Source organism: Anser brachyrhynchus (assembly GCF_964034855.1).
Source record: "Anser brachyrhynchus genome assembly, chromosome: 4".
Classification (NCBI taxonomy): Eukaryota; Metazoa; Chordata; class Aves; order Anseriformes; family Anatidae; genus Anser; species Anser brachyrhynchus.
The window spans coordinates 34,103,178-34,124,389 of NC_137698.1; the positions used below are offsets into that span (position 1 = coordinate 34,103,178).

General features: G+C 35.8%; 1 protein-coding gene across 3 annotated transcripts in view; it reads left to right on the forward strand.

Moving 5' to 3' along the window:
• LRBA (LPS responsive beige-like anchor protein) overlaps positions 1–21,212 on the forward strand; it is a 400,077-nt gene that overhangs the window by 33,304 nt on the left and 345,561 nt on the right. For all 3 annotated transcript variants that reach the window (XM_080589383.1, XM_080589381.1, XM_080589382.1), the window contains exons 3-15: positions 4,986–5,217; positions 5,365–5,465; positions 7,627–7,722; positions 9,800–9,921; positions 10,027–10,153; positions 11,456–11,575; positions 11,876–12,022; positions 12,808–13,005; positions 13,957–14,090; positions 15,491–15,599; positions 15,710–15,862; positions 18,266–18,434; positions 19,748–19,827. In XM_080589383.1, the coding sequence (XP_080445509.1) occupies positions 4,986–5,217; positions 5,365–5,465; positions 7,627–7,722; positions 9,800–9,921; positions 10,027–10,153; positions 11,456–11,575; positions 11,876–12,022; positions 12,808–13,005; positions 13,957–14,090; positions 15,491–15,599; positions 15,710–15,862; positions 18,266–18,434; positions 19,748–19,827 (1,788 nt within the window). The remainder of the gene's footprint in view (positions 1–4,985; positions 5,218–5,364; positions 5,466–7,626; positions 7,723–9,799; positions 9,922–10,026; positions 10,154–11,455; positions 11,576–11,875; positions 12,023–12,807; positions 13,006–13,956; positions 14,091–15,490; positions 15,600–15,709; positions 15,863–18,265; positions 18,435–19,747; positions 19,828–21,212) is intronic.

Below are 21,212 nucleotides of genomic sequence, written 5' to 3' on the forward strand. Positions count from 1 at the left end.
AGCTGAAGTAAAACTTGCCTTCTGAGGAAGTGTTGCCGGTCACTTGCAGATTCATGGTCTCATGTTACTTTCAACTTCGAGCTACTGCTACAGGTAGCAAATGGCTTTAAATCTTCTGCATCTTACCCAGAAGGTTATGACCTTGCCTTTCATGAGTGGATCTTCCCCACAGTTCTTTGTGTTTGGTCTAGTTTGATTGCATTATTATTGGTATATTCGCAAGACACTGAAGAAAGAAAAGTTGACATTCAGGCTTTCTCATTTCCTTCCTTGCCTCTCTGTAACCTCTCTGGGTGTGAACCCTCTTTGACATGATCTCTCTGACTTGACATTCATGCTTATGTCACTGTTTGATACGATTAACCAAACTGTCAACAGACTTCGAGAACAAATCTTCTCTTAGTATCTTACTCATGTTTTAGTATACTCTTGCCTCCAAGTGTTGCAATAACAAAGATGTGAGGTGAGGGACAGAGAATGGATTGCTAGTGATGATAATACCTAATACTGGAGTTATTTCCCCAGCTGCTGCTTCTGGTCTGTAGAGGCATTTCCAAATCAGAATAGTCTTTTTATCGTACCCAGGATGTGTACCGACAGTGCTGACTTTGTGTTCTTTGTGTGTTCCCAAGGGATTTGACTGGCTTGGGATCACTCATGATGCTGTGAGATCCTTGCCCTAAAGACACTGTAGTTCTTACACTTCCCAAATCTTTGGCATGTCTTTCTGATGTTACATATATTTGTTTTGAGTTTCTGAACATGTGCAAAGGTGTGGAGACCAGGTTGTGGGTTACTGCTTTGGTGGGAGATGAGAGTAAATATAGGCAACGAATATTTCATTGCTAGTTGCTGTTAATTGTAAGCATAATGGCTAAAATGAATCCATCTTCTTTGTGTTTGTATTCTCCAGAAGTTGCATTCAGGTTTCATCATTGAGAGTTGAAAAATGTGGTTGGTGGTTTGTTTGTTTGTTTGTTTGTTTGTTAACCGTGAGTCAACTGCCTAAAATGGCAGTAAGAACAGGACTGTTTGGATAACATAGCTATTTTGTAAATAGAAGGAAAATGTGAGGTGTATATCAAATCTTTAACTGTTCACATAGCTGCTGATTTAGCTTCATGACGTTTTTCTTAACGTTTAGCTTGTGTAAGGACCTTACTCGAATAGATTTCAGTCATTAGCTTTGTGCATCCAGCTTTGTGGCTAAGCATAATTTTTAAAATTTCCTTTGAGATAGAATTGGTTTGCTATTTGACTTTTTTTTTTTTTTGAATGGGATAGGCGTTGTCGATTGGATAGGCATTGTCTATATCTGTTGTCTTGATATACTAAAGAAGCAATTTTGAGATTATGAAATGAACTTTGAGAGGAAAAAAAGAGAGGTCACAGTTTGCATGGTGAACAGTTGTTTCTTCCATGACTTCAGGGAGCAAAGAAACTTGTCTTTCTGTGTAGGTTTTTTAGTAACCAGGTGGAGGAGGAAGTTCTATAGAAGTGTAAAGCCTTTTTTTGGAGGTTTGGGGTACAACTGTGGAAATCTGGGTCTGTAGTTCTCCCAAGTATAAACAATTTGGATTTTCACAAATAAATGCTGATTGTGGTCTTACATGTATTTTTTTTCCTTTTTTTTTTCCTGTTACAGTGCACTGAAATATTTTCTTACATTTTCTTACAAGCTTTTGAAATATTTAGTATTTAAAAATGGCTTGACATTGGATTCATAATCTAGATCATGGTCTTTCAGGAAAGTGCAGTTTGTATTTATTTTGAGCAATATTCTGCGTACTCTACTTTGGAATTTGCTTGCCCATGGGGTGCGCCATCTCTCTTATATCTAAGATCGCTTCTCCTATTTTAGGTTAGATGAAAGGTTCATGGCAAAGAGAGGTCTAGTATGTTCTTTTTTTTTTTTCTATTTAGAAATGATGTAGTTTTTTTATATACATACTTAGAATTAATGTCATTATGTTGACTTCTCGTTTGGTTCTTAAAGTTAAGGGGAAAAAAACATTCTCTGAGTGTGTCTCTGAAAATGGCTGTATTCTCCCTGCTTTCAGCCAGCTAAATGTAGAAACATTGTACTAAAAATATATATTAACTAAACCAGTAGCTCGAGATTTTCAAGGTAAATATAAATGGCAAAATGTAAAATTTGTGAAGATGTATTTGAATACTTTGAATGTTGCACTTTAAAACCATTGCTATAAGCTTATACTTAATTCTGCATGCCAAAGGAAGAAAACGTTATGCCACCATGTAGGTTGCTATAAAGATTGTTTATGCAGCTCAGCATAAGACTTAAAATACGTTGAATTGGAGAATTTTGAAAAATGTACTGTGCGACATTAGAGACCAAATCATGCTAAAGTGCAAGGAAAGACTATACATCAGTTCAAAGGCTACATTATTCAAAAAAATACAACCATAAAAAAGGTAATAAGATTACATTCTCACACTTCATGGCTAGTAAGGTGCATTAAGCTGCTCAGATATTCATAACTTACTGTGACATTTGGGAAGATTACATTTTGCTGTGCACAGCCATTACTGCAGCTCAGATAATAACTAGCCAATGCATGGACCTGGATTATGATCCCTGTCATTGGAAACAAATTTGTGTTTTGAAGGTTGATCAGTTTCAAATCACCATTAGAAAGGGTTAATATGACATACTGTGGTGTGTGTGTGCTTATGTGTATCTAATGGGTATGCATACATATAGTACATCAACCGCACGGTGCCTTCAGTATATTGCTTTCTCCATCATTTTTTTTCTCCTCGTCTTCCCTTAAAGGAAATGTTAAAATAGTAATTATTTCTACCATAGCAGATTATTGCTAGAATGGACTTGCTGGAATGCTTATTTTTGCAGATTAGATTGGAAACCTAATTTGACAGCTTCCTGGATGGGTGGTTACCGGTAATAGTGTATCTAGCCAAAAATGAAAGATAGGTGGTGTAGACTATAGGGTGAAGGTAAGGTCGCCTCTAGTAGTCGTGTAGGGTTTGGGTGTGATAATTGATGGTTGGCTGGTTAGTTAAAACCAAGCGCATAAAGAGTTGAATTTGTTCAGAATTAGCAGGTGTTTTGTGGCTAGAATTTAACTTTGAACTGTTCTGTGTGCACACACAATGCAGTGTTTGCTCTGTTTCTCAACTCGATGGTGAGAAAGACTGACTTCCTGAGGGATACCTCAGTTTTGTAGAGGGTGATACATTTAGTGTAAAACAAAGCATAGCTTGTATTTTTCTGTTCTCCAACATTTTGTTCAGCTTTTAAAGGGGTGTTTACCTTTTTCTTGGCGTCTGTTTTGTAATACTTCTGCATTAATCCAGCAGGTACCTGAATTAATCCATGCTCAGCATTTTCACGTAGCCTTTAATTCTATCTTACAGTGCTTTCTTGAGGTAGGCCTCTACTCCATCTTAAGGAAAGGGAAAACTGAGGCTTGGGGATAATGACGTGATAGATTTGTTTGAGTGAGTTGACAGGGTGAGTTGATATAGAGAAGCTGGGAATATAATTTAAGTCTCCCCGTTCGGTTCCTGCGATTTCCCTTGATATTAAGGAAACATCTGATAGTAAATTGCATAATTACTTTTCGTGACCAAGAGAGGAGAAAATGGAAAAGTGTAAATTACTATTTAGAAATTGTTACCATGAGACATTGTCTATTCTGTCATAAAACCAGGAACTTTTTCTGCTCCTTGTGGTGCTTGGCAGTACTGATTTATGCCCAGAAGACCAAAGATTGCTTCTTCAAAGTGACAAGATTTAGACACTTGAGGAAAATGTATGGTAATTTCAGTAGTTAATGAAGAGCATATATTCTGCTTCGTTGAGTAAGTTTATCTTCAGATCCTGCCTAGCTGAGAGAAGGTGTAGGACCTAATACAGAAGCAACTTAGTGTATGTATTTTTGGGGCAGTTTTGACATGGCATGATTTTGGTGAGTGACATTATTGAAGCTGTTAATGGACAAAGCTTGTGGAAGGAACACTGTATATGGCAGAAATAATGTTTATTAGGCAAACTTGTAGAATAGAGAGGAGCTGATATACTTTTGGTTGTGAGTTCTGAATTTGTGTCAACTCTATCTGAATTCCTATTTGTATGCTGTTATGTCATAGGCAAGTGTGGCACGTTTTTAAGTTTAATATAGTTCTAATGTCCAAGAAAAGTTTTAGGACTGTGGGGATTGGGGTAGAGGTTATTTTTATTTTACTGAGTACAAATCCCAGAATGAAGTAGGTTATTCATTCCCCCCTCCCTGTCCCACATCCTTTCCTGGCACATGTGATTAGTTACTAGGTGTATGTTCAAACAAAGCCTGCGTCTAGGAGACCTGAAATAGAACAGGATTTAAGCACCTGAGCGTAGTCCAAGGCTTCAAACAGTGCTGCAGTTTCACTTTCGTCCAAGTAGAGCAAGCCTTTACTTCCCTTTCATACCTGTGATTGGTAATGAAATTGGCAGTTAATACTTTACCAGCCTTATTCAGTATCTCAAGAATGACTCTTGAATGTTTGTAAGTGGCAATATTTCTCCTTTGGGCTAGAATTGCCTTATTGAGGAGCGTTAAGCACATACACAGGGAAGCTTGTAGGGCCACTCTAGGCCATGTAAGGTATCTTAGCTGACCTTGCTCTCTCACCTGCCTTGGAACCTTCCATTGATCTGTTCACTCCTCTGCTGTGTGGGGCAGCTCAGGACGTCCATATCATAAACTACCCAAAAGTTCTTTTGCAGCAATTGTCTGGTAGTAGCTGACACCTCTGGAGCACCTTTGTTAGATCTTGAAGCAGAAGTTGAAACAGGAAGAATAAGACTTGATAGATTGATGTCGATCTTATTTTACGTTTTTTAGCTTATTTGTTTGATAGTTTTCTCCTTGCAGAATGAATAACTGCAAGAAGATAATTGAATAATTAAATGTGGAATGTTATTTTGATATGGTTTTTTTTAATGTTTTGTCTCAAAGCTTGTTGGGAGCGATTTTGACTTGGAAATGAACTTTATTATTCAAGAAAAAGATGGCATTACCTGCATGGTAGAATTGCTGGATAAATGCGACGTCACCTGCCAGGCCGAGGTGTGGAGCATGTTTACAGCAATCCTGAAGAAAAGTATACGCAATCTACAAGCATGCACGGAAGTGGGGCTGGTTGAACAAGTGCTCAAGAGGATTGATAGAGCTGACAACATGATTGCAGGTACAGCTTCACCTAGTATATGAGTCAAATTGTGTTCCTTTTACGTAAAATCTCATGGGAACACTTACTTATCAATGAAGTGATAGAAATTTGACACTGCATTTTATTAAGTATTATTATTTTGTTATTTTGTTGTTCTCCTTTCAGATCTCTTAGTGGATATGCTGGGTGTGTTGGCTAGCTATAACTTGACGGTTCGAGAGCTCAAGTTATTCTTCAGCAAACTTCAAGGAGAAAAAGGGAGATGGGTAAAAGAAAACACAAACCTGAAACCATTTTTGTAGTGTTGTTGGTGTTCTTCGTAACATTTCCAACTTAAAAAGACTGTTTGATAACCTTAAAATAAGTATTTTTTAAATATACCAGGAAATAAAGGATGCCTGCTGCTGTTATATCAATGGAATCTTTTTTACTTGAAAACAATTAAAATATGTAGAGTAGAACAGTGATGAAATTAAGTTTAGATTTTGGATATATTGACTGGATTGGTCTTTTTGAACACCTGGGAATAATATAGCAATACTAAGCATGTGTTTTTATGCACGTTTTTACTTTTATAGCTCCAGTTATGTGAAATTGAAGGAAAAACTATTTTTTTTAAATATAAAAGAAAAAATAAATTGCATACATATGCACATTTGTATGTTCTTATTTTCACGTTGTTTATCTTTACCTGAAGACTGAAAAGTTTTACCTAGTCAGGCAAGTGAGAATTTATATCAAAAATTGAAATGAAGGAAATAAGTGCTAGCTGATAATTCTTATTGTGTGTTTTCTTCTTATTCTGTGTGAACTAGAAAGGAAGAAGAGGGTGCCCTCTTACTTTTGAGAGCCTTCTTCCCTAAAGATTCTTTTCTTGTGGAGACCACCAGATGTGTTTTCTTTAACCCCCAAATTGTTGTTCTGCTGCAATTTTAAGTTGTTTTGGCTGCTTGGGCTTTTAATTCTGCTCCTGTTATCTCTAAATACCTTGTTTAGTGTAGGCAAAAGGCAGCTCAGTGTTTTTGTTGCCTTCAAATAATTAAAATATATTCAGTATAAAAGCCTGGATGCACAAATAACAGATTTTAAAAGGAGCTCTTGAAATAACTAGTTCACATAAAATACTCTATGTAGGGTTTAAATTTAATAATTGAACGTACAGATTATATTTAACCATAGCTGAATTAAAGTTGTCTTTGTAACATTAACTTTTTCATTTCCTGGCTCTCTGCTATTTGCATTTAATTTCCCTTTCTTTATTAAAGACTAAATATAGAGGAATGGAAGAGAAAAACGCCATAGTTGCATTGCTATGGAGTTGCACAACTCCATAAATCTTAAAATCAGCAGTGCTGTAAAGATACAAAGTATTTGGCTACAACACAAACTACCTAGTTGAACTCTATGGTGCTGAGGACATTTAAACAGATCTCAGTGTTTCCTCCTCAATTTTTTAATTCAGATTTATGAAGCAGTTTATCTGACTATAATTTTGGTACATCTGAGATACTTGTAATGGATCACGCAGTGCTTCATTTTCAGAGTGGCTGCTTACAAGAAGGGAAAAAGGGCACTCAGAAAAAGATCAGAAAAGTAAAATTGTAGTTTGGAAATAGATCTACTGGAAAGCTAGGGAGTGGTAAAAGAAAATGCACAAGTGTTCTGTCACTATGACCACTATTTGCTTGATTTCTGTTGTTGTTAGCTCATATTTAGAGTTTATAGTTGCTGAGTATTACAACAACATTAATGCAGAATTAAGGTTTTGGTGGGGAAGCATGAAGTATTCACACTAACTGAGCATTCAGTTTAGGTGCTCGAGACCTAAACCTTTCTCCATGGACTTACATGAAGGGATATATGTAACCACAGTCTCTTTAATCTAGTACATGACTGTAATCCTAATGAAAATAAACCTGCCTGCTGATTTCTTCCTTCTCCCTCTTGTGAGGTTTTGCACATCTTGCTTATGCTGGCACAGGTTTCCTGCACCCATAATCCAAGACTGCTCTAACTGAGAATTGCTTTGCATTTGTTTTTCCCGAACTAGTTTTCATCTGGATCAGTTAATTTACTTTAGCTCACTGCAAATCCACCCGAATGGTAATGCTGAAGGGCATCAGCAGGCAGAGGTAGTACCCAGCATTCAGGGTTATGTTAGTCTACGCTGGATGACAGTGGCTATGGCCTTTAAGTCCTTAATTTAGTTATGCAATTAATTACATTTCAGTGCACCTACTGCGTACTGTGTGAAGGTATCCATGACTCTCTCTTAATGTTGTTTATTGAAAATGCTAAATGTTGCAGCAGAGTATTATTTAACCATGGGCAAAGCTTTAAAATGTGTCAATTATTTTTTGTATGTGTATAGTCTTTCCTTATTGGTGTGTTTCATTTATTTACAAATGCAATAATTCTTTTTGTCAGCCACCACACGCTGGGAAGTTGTTGTCTGTGTTAAAACACATGCCTCAGAAATACGGACCTGATGCCTTCTTCAACTTTCCAGGAAAAAGTGCTGCAGTATGTGGATATTTTAAGTCATTTGTTCATTTGTTGTTCTGTTACTACCACTGGCTGTTTAGACTCCTGTCCTTCTTTTGGCTCGTCTGTCATTGTCATAGAGGTAGACTCAACAGAAATTGAGTTTTTCTCTGCCTGACACCTATTTTACACTCAACTAAATTATGTTTATAACTAAAGTGCATTATCACTACGGAAGGACAAATAGTATTACATAAAGAATGGATATAGATGAGTTTTTTTCACCTGCCTTGAGTAGTTTAGTTATGTCTTGTTGCAAGGAGATTCTGGGGAATCTGCATGCTTATTGCTCTGTGTTACTGTGGTAATGGTGCTTGTGTTAGTATCCAGTATGTGCGGAGAGTGCCTTACATCTAGAAACCTTTGCTAGTGAAACCACAGAAAGTATGGCCATACTTGTGCCATTTGTTATATTTCTAGCAATCAGATTATATGACTTATGTGCTGTGCCTAATAATTCTCTGAGAAGATGTGGATCTTAGATATGTTTAGGTTGAATGCTACTGAAAGATGGTTAGATTTAGCAGTGGTTAGCTTTTAAGATAATTGTTCAGATGACTTCATATTAAATTTTTATACTGTTTACATGGAAAAAGAATTTGAAACTAACGAGCTAGTTGGAAAATGCTGTACAGCCTGACTACTCTGAGAAGTGTCAGTGCTTTTGCTCCTAAAATTGTAGGATGAAATGGTATGTTCATAACTTCATGGTTAATTCAGAAACCAATTTATCAGATGACTCTATGCAATGTTCTTCACACAACCCATTACCTTTGTGCCTTGGTGGCTTGACAGTAAACGTTACCAACTTGATGACATAATGTCCTTCTTTGGAATGAAAACTTTTGAAATTGAAAAATGTGGACTACTAGAAGAGTGCTGCTGCACTTACTATGTTTCACATACAATGGAACTTGGCAATAGACATGTTTCTATTTGTTTTGGCTGTTAATGTACTATTCTTGCATTTAATGTCTGATAACTTTATTGAATGCCTGAACTATATTGGGCTGCTTCAATAATTCCAATGTCAATATTGTCATTTATTTTTAAATCGAGAAGTCTTAGATATTAAGTATTTAATAAAATACTCCAAAATCCATTGCGATTTAAACCAAATGATAGTACTACCAGGTCCCAAACGTTGGCCTCAAAGACATGCAATTTGATTAATTAGCTGGTATATAGTGAAGGATTTATAGCATTTTATTTGGTCAAGGATAGCTGAATGGAGCATGAGAGTTTGATGACACTCAAGTTCTTTGTTTTTTGTTCATTGGCATTGATCACCTGGACAGCGTCTTTGATCAGAGTTATGGCAGTCTTAGTTGAAGTGTGCGTTGCAAGAAAGTTGGTGGTAATGTTAAAGAAAAAATATACAACAGAACTCAGCTGTCTGAAACAAAGGGCCCAGCTGCACAGTTTATAATTTAGGAGCTTTTAAGCTACTGTTTATACAGTGCTTGATATCAGGATTTTGGCTGGGGATTGTATCACCTTTCTTTTAAGGAGATTTATAAGACTGTCACATCCTAACTGGAAGGCTGTCTGGATGTGAATTTCAAGAAAGAAAACAATTTGTTGATAAATAAATAAATTCTTATATAAATTCATAAATGCTTCTTTTTTTTTTTTGTGGCCTACTTCTTTTCATAATCAATTATTTTCCTGACTGCCAACACTATGTGAAAATAAGTTTATAAATTTGTTTATTCTGATAGGCTACCACAAAAACAAATCTTGAATTTACATTTTGAGGAGTTTTTATGCTGTAATGATTCCACCGAAGCATTTAAATTTTGAAGCATGGCTTACTATTGATAGTCTTATTTGAGATATAAAGACCAGTTTTTAAATATTTAGATTTAATAAATATTTAACAATGGAGTACAAAGAATGGTGTACAAAAAAAAGTATGGAAGTTAGGCCAGATTTTTTTTGGTTAGAGGAACAATACACAGTGGTCATGTACACATCTGTAATGTATGTCTTAAACTGTATATTCTTTGTATCACGATGTTCATCATTCTACATGAACAACTTTACTTTTTTTTAGGCTATTGCATTACCTCCTATAGCCAAGTGGCCCTACCAGAATGGATTTACTTTTCACACTTGGTTGAGAATGGATCCTGTAAATAATATCAATGTGGACAAGGATAAGCCTTACTTATATTGGTGAGTATTAACATAAAAACCATATTTCTGATATCCAATTAATACTATTTGTTCAACAGTTTGTTTCCATCTATGCACAATGCTGACTTTGTTCTAATTTGATAGTTTTCGAACGAACAAAGGACTTGGCTATTCTGCTCACTTTGTTGGAGGCTGCTTGATTGTAACATCCATAAAATCAAAGGGAAAAGGTTTTCAGCATTGTGTAAAATTTGACTTCAAGCCACAGAAGGTGAGTAAAAAACAGTAAAATCTTTGAAACGGATTTCATGAATTACAAAAATGTGCATGTGTTTACACATGTGTAATTAGGAGTTAACTAGGTACATGTGTAACTAGGTGTTATATTTGTAGAATGTGTCTCTAGAAAGGTATCCTAGAGGGACTGGTGTTGTTATTTATTAGGTTCACCCTTCTGCAGAAGAATATTTACGCTGGAATGAGCAAAATGAATTTTTGTTCTGAATTCGTATTTCTTTTAAATTTTACTTATGATATACATAAGAAAAAGCTAGAAAATGCAGTTTACCAGAGGTTTTATGAGTTTTTGAAGCTTGTGTGATTTCTCTGAGAAGTCTAGTCCTCTTTTTTTTTTTTTTCTGTGTTTATACTGTGTTTCCTCCTGTCTCCAGACTTTCTCTTCTTTTCCACAAGTGTTTTGCGAAGGCTCATCTTTCGGTCATTGCTTAATACTCAGTGTGGACAAATGCAGTGTTATTTTAGAAAGTGTTTACTAACCCATATGTATTTTTCTTTACCAAACCAGGGCACTTACTAGGAGTTTGCTCTTTTTACAGGTTGGAAAACAACAGATTCATTGAGTTAATCTTTTATATGTCATGTTCATTGAATTGTCCAGAACATATCCCCTTACATTTGGAACTTTTCTCTATAAATCTTTTTAAATGTAAGAATTAAAATATGAGTTGATTCTATTGTTAAGGTTCAAGACCTGCTTGTCTATTAAGCAGTATTATGCTCTGTTGAAAATGTTTTCATTTTCAGTTAGAAATTCTGCTAATGTTTCTGGAGCAACTGGTGTAAACATTTTGTGGTACAGCAGGCCTCCTCAGGAATTTCTTATCAGTAATCCCTTGCTGTAAATATGGATTCTGTTTGTGACAATTTGACATGTACAGCCTTTGAAAGTCTTTTAAGTCTGGAGCCATCCTTGCTTTTTGGAATGACAACATTTACAGTAGTCCATCATTCTAAGTGTAACCCAGCTTAGAACTTATTTACATAGTGGTTTCAGTATAAATGTTTCTACGTTGTCATGATTTTTTTTTTGAGTTTTATGCCATAAATATCTTTTAAGCTTTTAAGCTGTGTCTACTTTTTGTGGAAAAATAGATTATCCTTTGATAGAGCTGTGCAGGAAAACTCACCAATGATGTCGTCTTTTTTTACTTAACGTAAAACTTTCAATCTTAATTCAAAGAAACTGTTGAATTTGTTGTAGCATGCCCCACTTTAATGATTGAGCTACATTCAGGGCCTATAGAATTTTATAAATTGTTTTCTTATTGTTTAGTGGTATATGGTTACTATTGTGCACATCTATAACCGCTGGAAGAATAGTGAGCTTCGATGTTACGTGAATGGGGAGCTGGCATCTTATGGAGAAATAACGTGGTTTGTCAACACCAGTGATGTAAGTAATCTCTGTATACCAGCATCTGTAGTTGATCGTTTTGATGGATCAAATAGTTGTCCTTTACCATTTTATTCCCTTTTTTTAAATAAACTTCCCCTATTTTATGCATTTAAAAAAAAAGGTTAAAATAAAATCAATAGTAACTCTTTGGTAAGCGAGTAGATTCTGCTTAAACATCTAAAAACCTAATATTTGTTTCTGCTAAGACCCCGAGATTTTTTTTAATATAAAAATAATAACCTATATTATTTGCATAATTTACTTTTTAGCTTAATTTAAACCCTGTTTCCTTTTCAGACATTTGACAAATGTTTCCTGGGCTCTTCAGAAACAGCAGATGCCAATCGAGTGTTTTGTGGACAAATGACATCTGTTTACCTTTTTAGTGAGGCTCTCAATGCTGCTCAGATCTTTGCCATTTATCAGCTTGGTCTGGGATATAAGGTAGTGTGGAATTGACTATAAAGCTCCCAAAGTGTAATTCTGGTAATGTTCTTTATGGTGGATTTTAAGAATGTTGTGACACCTCTACGCGTCTCTGATAATATTCTTACCATGTGATCTTTTTATTAAACTGTTCCACTTTTTTTTCCGTAAACGCCTACGTATCTTCTTACAAACTACAAGTAAACATTAATTCAGTTATTTAAATGGGTTCTTGTTTACATCTCAACATTTCTGTGTTGGTGGTTGGGAGAGGGATAACAACACTTTTCTCTGGCTAGGTTAACTTCCTCACTGAGGCTGAAAACTAGATCAAGTATTATGTATTTGTTTTAGGAAAGTAGAGTTGTAGTTGATTTTGCTAGTCAGTTTTTCTTAATGTGTAAAGTTAATGCTGAAGATTAGTTTTGTTGCAGTGATTTATTATTTGTTTTGTCACAGCCCTGAGGGGTACTAATTGAAGACTGTTATTCCCCAGCAGCTGTACAAACATACGCTGAAAAGATGGTTCCTATTCTGTCTGTTCCTCAATTATTAGTTCCTTCTGAGTGAACATTGTTGACTGTCATTCTGTTTCTTAGCTAATGTCTTTCTTTTACATTATCTACCATTTTGGCAATGTCAGTCTTCAGGGGTCAAAAAAGAAATCTTGCAGTTCTAATTCTGTAAAATTGATTAAGAAACAATGCCATTTTCTGTTAATAATTGTGTTCAAAACTGTATCTTCAGTGTATATGATCTAATTTTTTTCCTTTTCTCTTCTTCAACCCTGCTTCTCATTCCAGGGAACGTTCAAATTCAAGGCAGAAAGTGATCTCTTCCTTGATGAACATCACAAATTGTTGCTGTATGATGGCAAACTATCCAGTGCTATTGCTTTTATGTACAATCCAAGGGCTACAGATGCACAGCTCTGTCTAGAGTCATCCCCGAAGGATAACCCTTCTATTTTTGTTCATTCACCACATGCACTCATGCTGCAGGTATATCAACATTTTCATAGATTTGGAGGATATAGATGATTTCTGTTTGAAAACCTGAAAATCAGATTTTACAGGGATTTGGATGAGATGGGGAGTAGCTGCTGATACATGTATTTTTTTTTTCTTTTTTTCTCTCTGGGTCATCTCAGTTCTTTTCCTCTTGCAGTTCCTAACACAGCTGAACACTTTACTACCTCAATCTTCAAAGCGATGTGGGTGATGAGGAGTCAGTATTAGTTGCTGAAATTACCAAGCCTGTGTATACTGTCAGGCCACCTGACTTTTTTCTGTGACCATTATCTGAACTGGAACATCTGCCTTAACCTGCAGTCAGGAAAATAACAAGAGCAGGCAGCTTCTCTGATCTTCCCTCTGTTTCATAATTCTACTTCAGTTTGTAATGTTGTGTGTATAGTCAAGTGGACCTTTACCTCACTGGTGTGTTCGCATGGTTTCTGCTTCTTGAATTAATGTGGATGCACATCAGTTCTAAGAAAAGGTTTTTTTATAAAGGTTACAGCCTAGAAAATGTTAGTATTACTAAGAAACTGTGTTAACCAGTCAGAAACATTCTTCTTCCTAATTTGTCACATACTTTTGGTCCTCTGCAAATATTGCCTATCTCCAGTCCTTTGCCCTGTTGATACGATAGTCTTTTCTTCCCTATGTTTTGAATGCATTAGTCTTTTAATTTGCTAGAAGCTTTTTCTAGAGTTTCCGTATTACTAAAGACTTGTTTCAGAGTTTGAAAGCCACCTGCTATATATTCATCTGAGGATCTACAGTGCAGGTGGCCTCTAAAGCCAGACTGGGCATTTAGGGTGGCTGTAGTTTTATCTTTTTTTGGGTAATACTACAGTTTTTATATTGAAGAAATTTTGAACTATTTCTAACAAACTTTTAATAACAGTTTCTCAAAGAGATTTTTTTTTTAAATTTCTTTTTTGTCAGGATGTGAAAGCAGTCTTAACACATTCTATCCAGAGTGCCCTGCACTCTATTGGAGGAGTGCAGGTACTTTTCCCTCTCTTCGCACAATTGGACTATAGGCAATATTCATCAGACCACGTAGACACAACTGTTTGGTGAGTGCATTGTAGTTATTGTGTTCTGTTCTTTGTTTCTTTTCTATGTATGTGAAATTACCTCTTGCTCTAATAAGCAGCTTTATAGTTTAAATTCACTTGTGGAACAATTAGTTGTGTCTAAAAACAAAAAGTGTTGTTGTTGAGCATATAGTGAAGTATATTTATTTTGTACTGAATTTTCTTTGACAGTTCACACAGAATCAAAAGGCATGCATATTTTACCTCACATTTTGTTGTGTAACAGAATTATGGACAACTTTCTGAGCTTATTCCTGTCACAGAGAAAATCCATTGGGGAGGGCTTCTAGAGAAAGCCCCGAAAAGATGAAATTTTCACTTATATTTAGTTATTCCTTGGATTTTTTTTGTCTTCAGACATTATGGAAGATGGATCTTCAAAGCAGAACAGAAGAATGAAACCATGATCTGTTTTCAGCTCACCTGTTAGCATTCTTGAAATAGTTAGTATTTTGACATTTGAAGTAAAACCTAAAACAGTCTAGAGCTGTCATTTGTCTTTCCTCTACTATTCGTTATTACTGCTGAGCTTTAAGTGTGTATAAATCTTTTGGCTTTTCCTCTGGTTTCAACACTGTTTCCACTCAGTCCAACTTCTGAACAGGCACAGAAACTGGTGTAGTTCCTCAGAGTAGTACTAAAGCAAAGGAATTGCTTTTTAGAATCATGGTTTATTTGTTCTGTTTCATTGCAATCGTAGTTTCATGACAGTTGAGAGATGATCTACATCCATACTATTGTGAAGAGGGAGTGGTCACAATGTTCCTTCAGCCCATTTGTACATCTCAAGACCTCTCCTGAGATGGCTCAGTCTTTAACATCTATGTGATGAGTCGAGGATTTGATCCAGATGCCAAGTAACCCATCAAGAGAGGGTTTTTTAGCTGGCTGATCTAGATACATAGGCACTAATGTTGTGACACAAGGGCAGGGACACGAACATTCCTTCTGGCAGCATTGTGGAGTTGTATTAGCTCAAACTAAGAGCAAAGCTGTCTAGAGAAATACTTCCAGTATCTGCTCATTGGAAAGCAAAGCAGTAGCAAGTGGAATAGCATTTGTCTCTGATCTTGCAGAATTCTGTAACTGAAACATGAAGCAGAGAGAACCACACACAATGTTGCTTTTCTGCAAGAATGTGTTTTTAGAAGAATTTTGCTATTATCTCAGAGTCTAAAATTTCAAGTTAGAAATGCATTAATAAATAGCAAGAAATTAGAGCTTTCTAAATTTAATCTTTGGTTTTGTTTTAGAAATTCTGATCTAAGCACTTATTTAATGCATTAATTTTATTTCTGGTCTTTATGTTGGAAGAGTTAATTTGAAAACACCTTTTGTCTCATTGTGGTAACACTTTACTAAAATACTATATTTTTCAGTTCTACGTTATTGGCTTTTATCATGGAGTTGTTGAAGAACTCCATTGCTATGCAAGAACAGATGCTTTCCTGTAAGGGCTTCCTTGTGATAGGATATAGTCTGGAAAAGGTAAAGCAATACTTTTTTCATGTCTTGCAGTAATGTTGTGGGTTTTGGGGGGATAAATAATCTTCCTAGACTGTTGCAGGGTTCTTGCTTAAGCAGATTTTCTTTTGCAGTCTTCCAAAGCCCATGTTACACGAGCTGTACTAGAGTTATGCCTTGCCTTTTCAAAATACCTGAGCAACTTACAAAATGGGGTGCCCTTGCTGAAACAGCTGTGTGATCATGTTCTCCTTAATCCTGCAATATGGATTCATATCCCAGCACAGGTAAAATTGTTTATTGTTATGAGTAAGGTACCTTTTGATATATCTCTTCGGAAGTTTTGAGAGTAAGCCTTGCCTGCCACAATTAAAGATCCTGGCTCCCAGCAGAAATTACATAGGAACTGTTGCCAGGCTACTTTTCTGCATATAGTGGTCAAGTGTTGCAAACTCCCAAAACATTCAGGAAGTTTGGAAACCTGCAGCATTCAGCAGAGCAGTGTGGTGACTTCTGGTGTTCCTGACCCGGTCAGCGTTGGATTAATAGGCAAACCCCAGCAATTTTTAAGAGAAACCATGCTGGGTGTCTAATTTGAAGTCTTTGTTTAAATTGACGTTCTCCCTGAAGAGTTCTTTTGTTTTGGTGAATCTGTGTTCTTTGAGAGTGAACTGCTTGGATGGAAGCTTTCCAGTTAGTTCTACTTAAAATCTTTTTACCAGACTTTTTTCTTGATCCCCTCCATGAGAGGTTGTTACTCATTTCAAAAACTGAGACAGCACTAACAATGTTACTGTTGAAGTTACGGTAAAACATTTGTTTGCTACAGCTAACGTAAATTAATAAAGAATTACTTAAGTCGTTATTTCTCAGCAGTAAAGAAATAAATTTATTATAGGCTTAAATGCTTATATATGCCCCTTCCCATAATAAAAGGATACTTCCTGTCTGAAGTCAGTACTTCTGATAAATGTTGGAATCTTTCTAGTTACATGTAGCATTGACCGAAGGAAATAAAAAAAAATATATTGAACAAAAAATCTTTGTAATTTTTTCTTGACTTTGTCTGATTAGCAAAGCTTTGTTACTCTCAACATTTACGCTGTCATTTTTTTTTCCACATAACATCATGCAAGGAGAAAACACTTGTCCACAGGATGGCAGCCTTGTAGACCATTAAGTTCATGTTGAACCCTCTGCTTTTTGATTTTTTTTTAGAACATTTGTGGTTTTTTCTACACTTTCTGGATATAGTGTATAGACATGGGAATAATTAACGGAAAACCTTGTGTAGGTTGTTGCTTTTTCAGGAAGAAATTATAGGATTACTCATGGCTTGGAATTTACTATAGTTAGTCTTTCTCTTGTTTTAAGATCTTTAAAAGGTGTATTTTGATGTAGTACAGCATTTTCAGTCCATTGTTCTTGGAGAAAACTTAAAGCCCTCATCTTTTTAAGGAATTTTGATTTGCTTTTTAAACAGATAATTTGAAAGTTTTATGTTAATCCTTTGTCAAACTTCAAAAAATATAAAATATGGTTATACAAAACAGTCATTCGTTTCAGGTTCTGAACTAATATCAAGAATCAACACTGTGGCATAAATATTACAGATAGCTTACAAATGAATTATTTCCTCTCTGAGAATAATTGTACTGGACATTTCATTCATCTTTTATGTTGCTCAACAAAATATGGCATTTTATTAATATCTTTAAATGTCTGGTAGCTAAGTATAAGTATTGTTGTTCTAACTGCAGACATATGAAACAATTTGTAAGTTCATCTGTGAAGGAGAGTAGAAGTATACATATTTTCTCTCAATATGTGAGCCAGCAACATGCCTGTATGGCCAAGGTGGCCAACAAGATCATGGCCTGCATTAGGCACAGTGTAGTCAGCAGGTTGAGGGAGGTAGTCTTGCCCCTCTACTCAACGTTGGTATGACATACCTGGGCTGCTGCATCCAGTTCTGAGCTCCCCCCAGTATAAGGGAGACACAAACATATTGGAACAGGTCCATCAACAGGCAGAGAAGATTAAGGGACTGGAGCATCTGACACATGAGGAGAGGCTGAGAGAGCTGAGACTGTTCAGCCTGGATAAGAGAAGGCTCAGGCAGGATCATCTTGTTGTGTGCAAATACCTAATGGGGGAGGGAAGACAGATCTAGATTCTTTGTGGAGCCCAGTGAAAAGGAGGAGAGGCAATGGGCACAAATTTAAAGACAAGAAATTCAATGTAAATGTAAGAAACAATTTTCTTACTATGAGGGTGAAAAAACTGGAGCAAGTTTCTCAGAGAGGTTGTGGAGTGTCCATCTTCGAATATTTTCAAACCCAGCTGGGCACAGTCCTGAGCAGTCTGGTGTAGTTGACCCTATTCTGATCAGCGAGTTTGGGTGATCTCCAGAGGTGCCTTCCAAGCTCACCTATCTGTTGGGCTTTCATGTTCTTTTAAGTGTGCACCACCTTTAAAAAACAAACAGCAATAAACCCCACAACAATCTGTAGTTTTAGAAATAAAATTATTTTTTTCAACAGTTTGTAAGAGCTTTCAGAGTTTTGTGACTATGGTGAGAAAATCTATTCCTTTAAGATAATTTTAATATATGAAATTTTAGAATGCAGTTGCCTGATGTGCTCTAATTTTTCTTTAATTATTTTTAATCTCCGAACTGGGTGTTGTAGGTTCAGCTGATCCTGTATACTTACTTATCTACGGAGTTCATTGGCACCGTTAACATCTATGGTGCAATCCGGAGGGTTGGGACCGTTCTTTTGGTCATGCATACCCTAAAGTATTATTACTGGGTAGTGAATCCTCAGGATCGCAGTGGTATAACTCCCAAAGGCGTAGGTATGTATTCATTTCTACTCTCACAAGCTGATGTTTGTTTTAAGCAGTGCTGTATGCAATGTATAGAGGAGAACTGTAAGCGTTTCAGATATTTTAATGGAATGGGTTTGCTGGAACAATTCAAGCAGAGTCCATAAGATATTCTTGAAAAAGGTCTTTTTAAGAAACCAGTGAAAACATTTGAAACAAATAATATCCTCTGTGACCAAAGACCCACATGAAATAATACTGGATGGAAGTGATTGTAGAAATGGTGGGGTTTTAAAAGGGTAGACTTGCGCCTGGTTGCAAAGAATACTTTGTAGTATTTAGCATCCTATAAGTAGCAAAGTTAAATTTTTGCCCATTTTTTTAGTGAAAATATGAGTTTACTTAATTAGTTTATGAACTGATGTATTGAACCTAAGGAAAGTATATATGTAGGGTAATCTTATTTAAATTAATGGCTGATTTTCACTAGGCTGGTCTGTATTGAAAATAACTGTTCTTAAACCAAATGTTCCTGTGTGCTTATCCTGTATAGGATACATAAGCTTGTATAATCATTTGCATTTGCTACTTGATTTGCTTTTCCCTGATGAATAAGATCATAAAAAATGTGAACCTATGAGCAAATGTAAAAACTACTCCTAGAAATGTACTTGCAACTGTTCATTTGCTTTTGGTATGAAAGCTTTTACTTGGCTTTGACATTTGGTTGCACCTGTTGTTTTAACCCTGCCTCTCCTGGGAACTACTCAGTGTTTGAGTATTTAAAATGCTTTAGTGGAGGTCTGCTCTGCACAGAAATGACAGAAGCAAGTCCTCTTGACTTGGAGTTAACAAATTAAGTCTTTGGCTTTCAGGGTAATCTTCAGATATGGCATTGTAGGATTGATTTTTATTGTGCGTGTAGCCAATGTGTAATAAAGGCATGTAGCTCTTCCTTTCAGCTTTAGTAGAAGAACTTTTAAAAACAATTTTAAACTGCAAAAAATATCTGGAAATTCTGATAAAGTTCTCATATCAGTCTTTTTCCTTGCATGAAGTTGGTTCATAGATCCTGCAAACAAACGATCAAATTTTGAAAAGAATGTAGAGGAGTTTAGAAAACCATATTTAATAAAAGTTTACTAGAACCTCACTGGTCAGGGATTTTACTAATAAATAGTAATAGAATGTATTACTATTCTGTAGTTTGAAGTGAAAGAAAAATAGCTGTGCCTAGCATTGTGTCCTCTTCACGCAGTGAATGCCTTTTATGTTAAAATGTATGCTGTGTTATTAACCACTGTTAATTTGCATTCCGTGTATTTACTTTTCTTTCTTTGTAGATGGGCCAAGGCCTACTCAAAAAGAAATTTTATCTTTGCGAGCATTCTTGTTGATGTTCGTTAAACAGCTAGTGATGAAGGTAGGATATCCAAATTTACTTTCATAAGGAAATCCACTTTAATATAGTATTTTTTCTAAGCATGCTGAGTTTTGTAAACAAATAAGTAAATAGAAATACCACATAAGGTGCATCTTTTGTTGTGGCCTTGCCGCAGACTGGCGCAGTGCTGGAAAATGCATTTTTCTCCTGTTTAAGCTGTTTTAATCAAAAGTAGAGCTGTGTATATTGTTACCTTACAAAAAAGAAAATGCCACGTGCATCTGAAGTGCTTAAAGACTAAAGAGCAGTATTTGACATTATATGTTGTGGGGCCAGTTGGACAGAGGAGGATGAGAGAGAGATTACCAATAAGTTTTACAACCATTTGTTACACAGTAGAGGAATACAGAAATTCAGCAGTTCTACTGCTTATAGAATTGTCTTAACCCTTTCCTATTTTAAGTTTTGATTTCTCTCTTCTTCCTTCCCTCCTGTGTGCCATGTCTTCTCTGTGTTTGAATCTAGCTCCCTTTCCTTTCTTCCTCTGTGTTGCTAAGGGACCCTGTGCTGCTATCCAGAGCCCCAGCAACTGGGAGGAGTAACTACCAGAAAAGTTCTGCTCCTGATTCTCATCCTTTTTCTGTAAAGCAGATGTTCTGCAATTGAAGTGTAAGGGAAAAATTAGTTATCAAACTCTAAAGGACTTTCATTAAGATTTAGTTTGACTTTTATTTTTATATGTCAGAGATTTATAGCTTGGACAGTTTAGGATAGAGTTCCACAAAGGCAGTAAAAAGGATGTCCATGATAGAATGCTGATTTTTCTGCAAATTTTCTATTTGTACACAATGGTGCAAAATCTTTTGGGGAATTGTGAGACTTACTTTAAAAAATGAAAGTCCTAGAAAAGAAAAAATCTGCTCTTCCCTAATCCTCTTCTTAGAAACTAATATTTCTGTTTTTATTTTCACCAAAAAACCCTCAAGGCATATTCCTGATGTTAAATCATTTATGGCTTTTAATTCCTGTGAAATTGAAAGCAACTGAAGTTAGGATTCCATAGTGGAAAGTAAGATGCAAAGTTGGCTATCGGCCTAGCTAACAGGTTTATAATTAAACATCCAGGTCTACTTTGAATCCTCTTTGCCACCTTAATTTAATTATTTTACTAATGGAAAGCTCTCAGTTAGTATTCTATGTATCAATTAACATGCACTGTTATGTTACTCTAGCAATTTCTTGTACTATATTACTATCCAGCCTATTTTTATGCCTGTATTGGAGTTGTCTTAATGCACTTCTTTTAACCTTCAGTGGGTCCTTTCTGTGCAGATAAAAAGCTATCTTCTATCTATGAAACTATTATAGAACCAAATGAAAGCAAATTTGTCTTGTGAGGCTTACATTGTATAACAATAATGGCT